Source organism: Somniosus microcephalus, unplaced genomic scaffold (assembly GCF_052327205.1).
Source record: "Somniosus microcephalus isolate GS21.2 unplaced genomic scaffold, FLI_Smic_1.0 unresolved_chr6, whole genome shotgun sequence".
Classification (NCBI taxonomy): domain Eukaryota; kingdom Metazoa; phylum Chordata; class Chondrichthyes; order Squaliformes; family Somniosidae; genus Somniosus; species Somniosus microcephalus.
This window is the reverse complement of record NW_028225184.1, coordinates 47,156,259-47,167,935: the sequence shown is the minus strand read 5'-3', so window position 1 is coordinate 47,167,935 and position 11,677 is coordinate 47,156,259. Positions and strand designations below refer to the sequence as shown.

The following is an 11,677-nucleotide window of genomic DNA, read 5'->3' as shown; positions in this document are numbered from 1 at the left end:
CACAGTCTGTCCCACTCCCAATTCACACAGAATGCCCCAGATTACCTGCCCAAGGTCTGATACAGTAACAGTGGGACACTTGACCATTCACAGTCTGTCCCACTCCCAATTCGCACAATGCCCCAGATAGCCTGCCCAAGGTCTGATACAGCAACAGTGGGACACTTGACCATTCACAGTCTGTCCCACTCCCAAATCACACACTGCCCCAGATAACCTGCCCCTGGTCTGATACAGTAACAGTGGTACAATTGACCATTCACAGTCTGTCCCACTCCCAATGGACACACTGCCCCAGATAACCTGCCCCTGGTCTGATACAGCAACAGTGGGACACTTGACCATTTACAGTCTGTCCCACTCCCAATTCACACAATGCCCCAGATAACCTGCCCCTGGTCTGATACAGTAACAGTGGGACACTTGACCCTTCACAGTCTGTCCCACTCCCAATTCACACAATGCCCCAGATAACCAACCCAAGGTCTGATACAGTAACAGTGGGACACTTGACCATTCACAGTCTGTCCCACTCCCAATTCACACAATGCCCCAAATATCCTCCCCAAGATCTGATACAGTAACAGACGGACACTTGACCATTCACAGTCTCTCCCACTCCCAATTCACACAATGCCCCAGATAACCTGCCCAAGGTCTGATAGAATAACAGTGGGACACTTGACCATTCACAGTCTGTCCCACTCCCAATTCACACAATGCCCCAGATATCCTGCCCCTGGAGTGATACAGTAACAGTGGAACACTTGACCATTCAAAGTCTGTCACACTCCCTATTCACACAATGCCCCAGATAACATGCTCAAGGTCTGATACAGTAACAGTGGGACACTTGACCATTCGCAGTCTATCACAGTCCCAATTCACACAATGCCCCAGATAACCTGCCCAAGGTCTGATACAGTAACAGTGGGACACTTGACCATTCACAGTCTGTCCAACTCCCAATTCACACAATGCCCCAGATAACCTGCCCAAGTTCTGATACAGTAACAGTGGGACACTTGACAATTCACAGTCTGTCCCTCTCCCAATTCACACAATGCCCCAGATATCCCACCCAAGATCTGATACAGTAACATTGGGACACTTGACCATTCACAATCTGTCCCACTCCCAATTCACACACTGCCCCAGATAACCTGCCCAAGGTCTGATACAATAACCGTGGGACACTTGACTATTCACAGCCTGTCCCACTCCCAATTCACACAATGCCCCAGATAACCTGCCCAAGGTCTGATACAGTAACAGTAGGACACTTGACCAGTCACAGTCTGTCCAACTCCCAATTCACACAATGCCCCAGATAACCTGCCCAAGGACTGATACAGTAACAGTGGGACACTTGACCATTCACAGTCTGTCCCACTCCCAATTCACACAATGCCCCAGATATCCTGCCCAAGGTCTGATACAGTAACATTGGGACACTTGACCATTCACAGTTTGTCCCAGCACAATTCACTCAATGCCCAAGATAACCTGCCCCTGGTCTGATACAGTAACAGTGGAACACTTGACCATTCAAAGTCTGTCACACTCCCAATTCACCCAATGCCCCAGATAACATGCTCAATGTCTGATACAGTAACATTGGTACACTTGACCATTCACAGTCTATCCCAGTCCCAATTCACACAATGTCCCAGATAACCTGCCCAAGATCTGATACAGTAACAGTGGGACCCTTGACCATTCACAGTCTGTCCCACTCCCAATTCACACAATGCCCCAGATATCCTGCCCAATGTCTGATACAGTAACATTGGGACACTTGACCATTCACAGTCTGTCCCACTCCCAATTCACACAATGCCCCAGATAACCTGCCCAATGTCTGATACAGAAACTGTGGGACACTTGACCATTCACAGTCTGTCCCACTCCCAATTCACACAATGCCCCAGATAACCTGCCCAAGGTCTGATACAGTAACAGTGGAACATCCGTCCATTCACAGTCTGTCCCACTCCCAATTCGCACAATGCCCCAGATATCCTGCCCAAGGTCTGATACAATAACAGTGGGACACTGGGCCATTCACAGTCTACCCCACTCCCAATTCACACACTGCCACAGATAACCTGCCCAAGGTCTGATACAATAACAGTGGGACACTTGATCATTCACAGTCTGTCCCACTCCCAATTCACACAATGCCCCAGATAACCTGCCCAAGGTCTGATACAGTAACAGTGGATCATCCGTCCATTCACTGTCTGTCCCACTCCCAAATCACACAATGCCCCTGATAACCTGCCCATGGTCTGATACAGTAACAGTGGGACACTTGACCATTCACAGTCTGTCCCACTCCCAATTCACAATATGCCCCAGATAACCTGCCCACAGTCTGCTACAGTAACAGTGGGACACTTGACCATTCACAGTCTGTGCCACTCCCAATTCACACAATGCCCCAAATAACCTGCCCAAAATCTGATACAAAACTGTCAGACATTTGATCATTCACACTCTGTCCATATCCCACTAATATCCTGTGCCCTATTTCCCAGTAATTATTAGAATCACGTGAGGATTTGAAACAGTTCTCAGCTACTAACTGAGTTTGAATTTCTGCACACACCTCTATCGAAATTGCCAATTAAATCTTGCATTATTTTACTGAATAGTGAAATGGCATTGAGAAGTTGTTTTTATGTCAATACAAATAATACTGAGAACCACTTTCTCTCTGTTCTTATTGAAGATGTTCAGCAGAAACACAAGGAAACACTCCGGGTACAAACTGATATACTGAGAGTGAACACTATCCTAATAAAGGAGAAGGTTAAGATTTTCCAGCTGTTTGATCGATCTGCTGAGCTAACGCTCATTTCTACTGTTCGAGATCGGACTCTTGTAGAACATGAACTGCTGGTAAGAGGCCGAGACCATGAAGAGTGGAGAGAAAAACACCTCCGGAGAGAACTGGACAAAATTCGAACTGATCAGTTGTTCCAGAGCTGTTTTTCCCAGAGAGGCGGTTTGTTCCAGAAAATCGGGGGTATCTTCTGGCGATGCAAGTCTGTGAGTTCAGCAGCAGTGAGCGGAGTCTCGGGGATTGGAAAATCAACAATGGTACAAAAGATTGTTCATGACTGGGCCACTGGGAAAATATACCAAAACTTTCAATTTGTTTTCTGTTTTAAATTCTGGGATTTGAACGCTATTAACTGTAGAATAAACCTGAGGAATCTGATACTGGATCTGTATCCTTACTTTGGGAATATTCTTAGGGAGCTCTGGAAGAACCCAGAGGTATTGCTGTTTATATTCGATGGTTTGGATGAATTCAAGGACAGTATCGATTTTGCTGACAATCGGAGAAATACTGAACCTCAGCACATGTGCACAGATCCTGAAGACTGGTGTGAAGTGTCTGACATTGTGTACAGTTTAATACAGCACAAGCTGCTCCCAGGATGTTCAGTGCTAGTGACCAGCCATCCCACTGCATTACATTTATTGGAAAAGGCTTCGATCAGTGTCTGGGCTGAAATCCTGGGATTTGTTGGTGAAGAGCGGAAGGAATATTTCAACAAGTTTTTTGAAGATCAGACGGTGGCAGCAGCTGTTTTCAAACACGTGGAAGAGAACGAGATCCTGTACACCATGTGCTACAACCCTTCCTACTGCTTGATCCTCGGTCTGTCACTAGGCCCCTTCTTTAAACAAAGAGACAGGAATCAGCAGCGAGTTCCCAAGACCATCACCCAACTATATTCCGACTGTATTTACAACATTTTGAAAAACCATGGCCGAGAGATTGAAAGCCCCCGTGATGTGTTACTGAATCTTGGTGAGATGGCCTTCACAGGAGTCTCCGAGAAGAAGATTGTGTTTAGAAATGGAGATTTGATCAAGTACAATCTACAACCTTCCCTGTTCCTATCTGGGCTCATGATAGAACTTTTGGAGAGAGATGAATCTGCCCAGAGCGTGGTGTACACATTCCCGCAACTCACCATCCAAGAGTTTGTAGCCGCACTCTCACAATTCCTGACTCCAGATCATGGGGACATCCTGAAACTCCTCAGAGAAGCCCACAGCAAGGAAGATGGGCGATTTGAGATATTTCTCCGTTTTGTTGCTGGTCTCTCCTCCCCACAGGCAGCTCGGCCCCTGGAGGAGTTTCTGGGTCCATTTCTTCATCAAACCACCTGCCGAGTGATTGACTGGGTGAAGGAGAAGATTGAAGGACAGATTGGAAACATAGGGAGTAATATTGTTAAAAGGAACCTCCTGAACACATTCCACTACCTGTTTGAGTCTCAGAATAAAGCACTGACTCGGACCACAGTGGGATCTGTGGAAACACTTACATTTAATGGATTGACATTGACCCCAATTGACTGTGCGGTCCTGTCTCACGTCATTGGACTCTGTGATACAATAAAAACACTCGATCTACAGAACTGCAACATTCAGTGTGAAGGACTCCAGCGGCTGGGACCCGTACTGCACAAATGCCGGGAGCTAAGTTAACTGTTTATTTGTCTCTAACTGTTGGGTGAATTGTAGAACAGCCATGGATTGTGCTGTTGCTCCATAATGTAGGGAAACAAACAGTTCAGTTAAACCAGAGAGAAGCGGATTCAACACAAATATGACCAATAATAAGAGGATCGGTCAGTAGTTCCCTAAGGACTGGAGAATCTAAAATGGATCCTTGTGAACAAGTAGGGATTTTACAGCATTTATCGGATCAGCAGATACAGGTGACTGAGAGTCTGATAATTTAATTACAATAAGTCATCTTTAATAAAGCTGGACAGCAGAATGTAAACACAGAATATAATCCGGCAGTAAAGATTAAATTAATTTAAAATGTTTTCCACATCCACCATTTCAACTGGAAACAGGAGAGAAACCCAAGTTTAAATCACTAACAGTTCGATATTCACTCCAATACCGTGCAGGGTGTGTCCTGTCGAGGGGGTAGTTTCCTGGATTGTGAATATTGGGGAATCGGGAATTCTTTCAGCTGTAAATGTTTACAATTATTCACAGTCCTGAACATTGAGTAAAGATTAATATTCAGGATCTTAAACCTGCCGGTGAAAATGTTCCAATCTAACCAGAGTGCAGACACACACCGGCCAGCGGTGGGGCCACTCACACAGCGGGCAGCTCCTGGGTAAACCGGGGGAAGTGAACCCGGGAATTCCCCATAATCCACCCCCTGTGTGAGGCCACACTAGGGGAGGGAACTTCCGAAAATTCCCCCAAAAAACTGTCGGGCCAGTTACACCTGAAATAAATGTAGAGCCAGTTAATGGGAATAAAGTGAGAGACTCCCCTCCCCTATAAACTAGGTGTGCAAGGAGATTTAAAACTTGTAACGGGGCAGGATATACTCTATTGCTGCAATTGACAAACATTCACTCGAAGCCCTCTGACTCCCACAACTACCTGGAATACACTTCCTCCCAACTCGCTTCCTGTAAGGACGCTGGTCCATTCTCCCAGGTTTTCTGTCCCTGTCGCATCTGCTCCGATGATGCCACCTTCCACACCAGTGCTTCCGACATGTCTTCCTTTTTCCTCAACTGAGTATTCCTCTCTACCGTGGTTGACATGGCTCTTGACCATGTCCTTTCTATTTCCCGCACTTCTGCTCTCACCCCTTCCCAGCCCACCCGGAACTATGATAGGGTTCACCTTGTCCTCACCTTTCACCCACCAGCCTCTGCATTCAACGGATCATCCTCCGCCATTTCCATCATGTCCAGCGTGATCCCACCACCAAACACATCTTCCCCTCACCTCCCCTTTCAGCATTCCGAAGGGACCGCTCCCTCCACGACAACCTGGTCCACTCCTCAATCACCCCAACACACATTCCCCTTCCCAGAGCACATTCCTGTGCAAGCACAGGAGATGCAACACCTGCCCTTTTACCTCTTCCCTTCTCATTGTCCAATGCCCAAAACTCTCCTTCCAGGTAAAACAGCGATTTACTTGTACCTCTTGCAATTTAATATACTGTATTCACTGCTCACGATGCAGTCTCCTCTACATTGGGCAGAAATATGCAGATTGGGTGATTGCTTTGTGGAACACCTTCGCTCAGTCTGTAAGTGTGACCCCGAGCTTCTGGTCACCTATCGCTTTAATTCTCTGCTCAACTCCCACTCTGATCTCTCCATTCTCGGCCTCTTACACTCTTCCAACAAAGTACAACATAAGATCGAGGATCAGCACCTCATCTTTCAATTAGGCACTTTACAACCTTCTGGACTCAACATCGAGTTCAACAATTTCAGATTATAAACTCAGCCCCTAGTTTATTTGTTTCATTATTGTTTTTCCTTTTCCTTGTTTTTCTCTCGTATGACAGCTGTTGATGATTCTGTCATTGACATTTACACCTCAACTAGATTCATCTTTTGTTACTTAACTTGTCCCATTACCATCTCCTTTTGCTTGCACCATCATCCCTTTTGTCTTTCAATCTCTCCTGTCTTCCACCCTATCACCGACCTTCCCTTTTGTTCTTTCCTCCGCTCCCCCCACCTTTCCCGGCCCCTACACTTGCTTAAACATCCGTTACATCTGTAACTTGTTCCAGTTCTGACGAAGGGTCCTTGACCTGAAACATTAACTCTGTTTCTCTCTCTATAGATGCTGCCTGACCTGCTGGGTATTTCCAGCATTTCCTGTTTTAATTCAGAATAAATTCTCCTTGTTATATAAAATCCTGGGGGACAGATTTTACAGCAGCAGTTAGCGTTTCACAATATAACTCACCCCGGGATATTATACAGATTAATATATTGCTCAGAGTATAAAGTACAGGGAAACACCGCTTTATCATTTAATTCTGGGAAAATCACTTTATTCCCATAAAGCCCGGGATCTAAGGTGCAGCAGAAATGAGATAAGTTTCTCCAATCATGACGAGGCGGGTCACTGAGCTCCAGGAAGGTAATTCCGATCATCAGGGATTGAGACAGACTGAGGGACATTTAAAGGCTTCACACAGACAGCACTTTATTTAATAAATACATTAATGGACAATCCCTGAATATATGGGCTGTTGGACAGAGTGAGATACATTTCCAGTGAGGGGGGAATTTCACAGGGGTCAGCGGGCACCATCAGTGGTGGGTCGAGTGGGTCCCCGACCTTACCTGACCCCGGTCCCACCCGACCTCTCCCAGCCCCATCCGGCCCTCAGCCGACCCCGACCTCACCCGACCCCACCCGACACGAGCATACCCCTCCCCGCCCCCCCGACCCACCACCGGCCCCGGCCCCTCCCTCCACCCGACCTCGACCCCCCGACCCACCACCGACCCCGGCACCTCCCTCCACCCGACCTCGACCCCCCGACCCACCACCGACCCCGGCACCTCCCTCCACCCGACCTCGACCCCCCGACCCACCACCGACCCCGGCACCTTCCTCCACCCGACCTCGACCCCCCGACCCACCACCGACCCCGGCACTTCCCTCCACCCGACCACGACCCCCCGACCCACCAACGACCCCGGCACCTCCCTCCACCCGACCTCGACCCCCCGACCCACCACCGACCCCGGCACCTCCCTCCACCCGACCTCGACCCCCCGACCCACCACCGACCCCGGCACCTCCCTCCACCCGACCTCGACCCCCCGACCCACCACCGACCCCGGCACCTTCCTCCACCCGACCTCGACCCCCCGACCCACCACCGACCCCGGCACCTCCCTCCACCCGACCTCGACCCCCCGACCCACCACCGACCCCGGCCCCTCCCTCCACCCGACCTCGACCCCCCGACCCACCACCGACCCCGGCACCTCCCTCCACCCGACCTCGACCCCCCGACCCACCACCGACCCCGGCACCTCCCTCCACCCGACCTCTACCCCCCGACCCACCACCGACCCCGGCACTTCCCTCCACCCGACCTCGACCCCCCGACCCACCAACGACCCCGGCCCCTCCCTCCACCCGACCCGCCACCCACCACCAACCCCTGCACCTCCCTCCACCCGACCCCGACCCGCCACCGACCCCAGTCCCACCCGAACACACCCCTACCCGCCCATGTGGGAAATCGCGGGGGGAAACCGGGTGATTAATGTCCTGAATACTTTCAGTGATTGCTGCAATATCCCAGAGAGAAAATTACATCAGCTCCGTGTATTGATTTCTTTGTGGGTTCAATGACGAGACATTTATGAAAGAGAATGACTTTTAATCTAAAGTCTGTTCCACTCTTTATATAGCATTTCCAGGAGACATTATGCTTGTGATGCATTTAGAACGAAACTGAAACTAAACTCCACTGCCTTGCTTGTCTCGATCACATGACCTCTGCTGGTCAGGCGCAAGCAATCAATACCTGCAAACATGCTGTTAAGGCATCATAATCGAACAGGCAAATACCATCTCTATTTGCTGATATCATTAAACTCCGGGCTTCAATTCAGTTTGTTTCTCTCTCTCTGTTTGTGTTTAGACTGAGTGACAGTAAACTGGGAGATTCAGGAGTGAAACTACTGTCTGTGGCTCTGGGGAACGCGGACTGTAAAATACAGAGACTGCGGTAAGTACCAGACTGTGTGAAATTGTGTTTGTAATAATTGGATGCCTGACACTGTACATTGTTATTAGTATCAGTAATAGAGTTATTAATAAAATCTGGGGATTTACTCTGATTCCTGTTATTTCTCTCTCTGATCCACAGGCTGTGGGCTGTCGGTCTCACAGATTCTTGTTCCCAGGATCTCGCCTCCGCTCTCAGTACAAACCGCTCACTGACGGATCTGAACCTGGGTAATAATAAACTGGGAGATTCAGGAGTGGAGCTAGTGTCTGTGGCTCTGGGAAACCCGGACTGTAAAATACAGACACTTGGGTAAGTACCAGACTGTGTGAGGTTGTGTTTATAATAATTGGATGTCTGACACTCTACATTGTTATTAGTATCAGTAATAGTGTTATTAATAAACTCTGGGGATTTACTCTGATTCCTGTTATTTCTCTCTATGATCCCCAGTCTGTTTGGTATCGGTCTCACAGATTCTTGTGCCGAGGATCTCGCCTCCGCTCTCTGTACAAACTGCTCACTGACGGATCTGAACCTGGGTTATAATAAACTGGGAGATTCAGGAGTGAAACTACTGTCTGTGGCTCTGAGGAACCCGGACTGTAAAATACAGAACCTGCGGTGAGTACCAGATTGTGTGAGATTGTGTTTGTAATAACTGGATGTCTGACACTGAACATTATTTGCATCAGTAATAGTGATATTATTAAACTCTGGGGATTTACTCTGATTCCTGTTATTTCTCTCTCTGATCCCCAGGCTGGATGGTGTCGGTCTCACAGATTCTTGTGCCGAGGATCTCGCCTCCGCTCTCAGTACAAACCACTCACTGACGGACCTGATCCTGAGTAATAATAAACTGGGAGATTCAGGAGTGAAACAACTGTCTGTGGCTCTGAGGAACCCAGACTGTAAAATACAGAGACTGCGGTAAGTACCAGTCTGTGTGAGATTGTGTTTATAATAACTGGATGTCTGACACTGGACATTATTATCAGTATCAGTAACAGTGTTATTAATAAACTCTGGGGATTTACTCTGATTCCTGTTATTTCTCTCTCTGATCCCCAGCCTGGATGGTGTCGGTCTCACAGATTCTAGTGCTGAGAATCTCTCCTCCGCTCTCAGTACAAACCGCTCACTGATGATTCTGAACCTGGGATCAAACTCCTTCACAGACCGATCTGTCCCCGCTATCCGCCGCCTCACACTGACCTGCCGGAGTCTGGAGTACATCTGGTGAGTGGTTGTGTTAATGTTTAATATAATCAATTAAATATCAATGGGATTCAGTCACTTTTCTGGGTAATATTTGTCTGTAATTAATATTGAAATATTAACCCCAGTCTCGCGGTTATTTACACTGATGTTCAATCTATTAATTCCTGTTTAATCTTTAATCTGTTTCAGGCTGGGGGAGAATCAGTTCCGTTTAAACGGAAGGAAACAGCTGGAGTTACTGCAGGGAACAAGACCCAGACTGAGTGTGACAGTGTGATGATGTCACTGCTCCCATTGTGTGACCATTCCAAGTGATGCTGTCACTGCTCACATTGTGGGACCATTCCAAGTGATGCTGTCACTGCTCCCATTGTGTGACCATTCCAAGTGATGACATCACTGCTCCCATTGTGTGACCATTCCAAGTGATGACATCACTGCTCCCATTGTGTGACCATTCCAAGTGATGATGTCACTGCTCCCATTGTGTGACCATTCCAAGTGATGCTGTCACTGCTCCCATTGTGTGACCATTGCAAGTGATGACCTCACTGCTCCCATTGTGTGACCATTCCAAGTGATGATGTCACTGCTCCCATTGTGTGACCATTCCAAGTGGTGACGTCACTGCTCCCATTGTGGGACCATTCCAAGTGATGACATCACTGCTCCCATTGTGTGAACATTCCAAGTGATGACATCACTGCTCCCATTGTGTGACCATTCCAAGTGATGATGTCACTGCTCCCATTGTGTGACCATTCCAAGTGATGACATCACTGCTCCCATTGTGTGGCCATTCCAAGTGATGACATCACTGCTCCCATTGTGTGACCATTCCAAGTGATGATGTCACTGCTCCCATTGTGTGACCATTCCAAGTGATGCTGTCACTGCTCACATTGTGGGACCATTCCAAGTGATGACATCACTGCTCCCATTGTGTGAACATTCCAAGTGATGACATCACTTCTCCCATTGCATGACCATTCCAAGTGATGATGTCACTGCTCCCATTGTGTGACCATTCCAAGTGATGACATCACTGCTCCCATTGTGTGGCCATTCCAAGTGATGACATCACTGCTCCCATTGTGTGACCATTCCAAGTGATGATGTCACTGCTCCCATTGTGTGACCATTCGAAGTGATGCTGTCACTGCTCCCATTGTGTTACCATTCCAAGTGATGACGTCACTGCTCCCATTGTGTGACCATTCCAAGTGATGATGTCACTGCTCCCATTGTGTGACCATTCCAAGTTGTGACGTCACTGCTCCCATTGTGTGACCATTCCAAGTGATGAGGTCACTGCTCCCATTGTGTGAACATTCCAAGTGATGACATCACTGCTCCCATTGTGTGAACATTCCAAGTGATGACATCACTGCTCCCATTGTGTGAACATTCCAAGTGATGACGTCACTGCTCCCATTGTGTGAACATTCCAAGTGATGACATCACTGCTCCCATTGTGTGAACATTCCAAGTGATGACATCACTGCTCCCATTGTGTGATCATTCCAAGTGATGGCGTCACTGCTCCCATTGTGTGACAATTCCAAGTGATGACGTCACTGCTCCCATTGTGTGAACATCCCAAGTGATGATGTCACTGCTCCCATTGTGTTACCATTCCAAGTGGTGACATCACTGCTCCCATTGTGTGACCATTCCAAGTGATGACGTCACTGCTCCCATTGTGTGACCACTCCAAGTGATGACGTCACTGCTCCCATTGTGTGACCATTCCAAGTGATGATGTCACTGCCCTCATTGTGCCACCATTTCCAGCCGATGATTTGATTTTAATTTAATTTAAGGGTTTCCAGCTCGAGCTGATTGCGTCATCTCCCATTATGAGGTCAGAGGCCCAGACACAGGGTC

The 11,677-nt window shown here is 48.1% G+C and overlaps 1 protein-coding gene across 1 annotated transcript; it reads left to right on the top strand.

The window, feature by feature from the left end:
• Positions 1-3,927: 3,927 nt before the first annotated feature.
• LOC147087267 (NACHT, LRR and PYD domains-containing protein 3-like) lies at positions 3,928-10,067 on the top strand. The gene is made up of 6 exons (XM_085978119.1): positions 3,928-4,503; positions 8,787-8,878; positions 9,020-9,190; positions 9,329-9,499; positions 9,641-9,808; positions 9,980-10,067. The coding sequence occupies exons 1-6, from the start codon at positions 3,928-3,930 to the stop codon at positions 10,065-10,067; spliced, it is 1,266 nt and encodes a 421-aa protein (XP_085834245.1).
• The last annotated feature ends 1,610 nt before the right edge of the window (positions 10,068-11,677 follow it).

Excerpts from the sequence above, each read along its gene's own strand:
- LOC147087267 (XM_085978119.1), top strand. The coding sequence starts at position 3,928 with ATGATAGAACTTTTGGAGAGAGATGAATCTGCCCAGAGCGTGGTGTAC. Across the intron at positions 9,191-9,328 it reads TGTAAAATACAGAACCTGCG|GCTGGATGGTGTCGGTCTCA; the intron begins GTGAGTACCAGA and ends TCTGATCCCCAG. Across the intron at positions 9,809-9,979 it reads CGGAGTCTGGAGTACATCTG|GCTGGGGGAGAATCAGTTCC; the intron begins GTGAGTGGTTGT and ends AATCTGTTTCAG.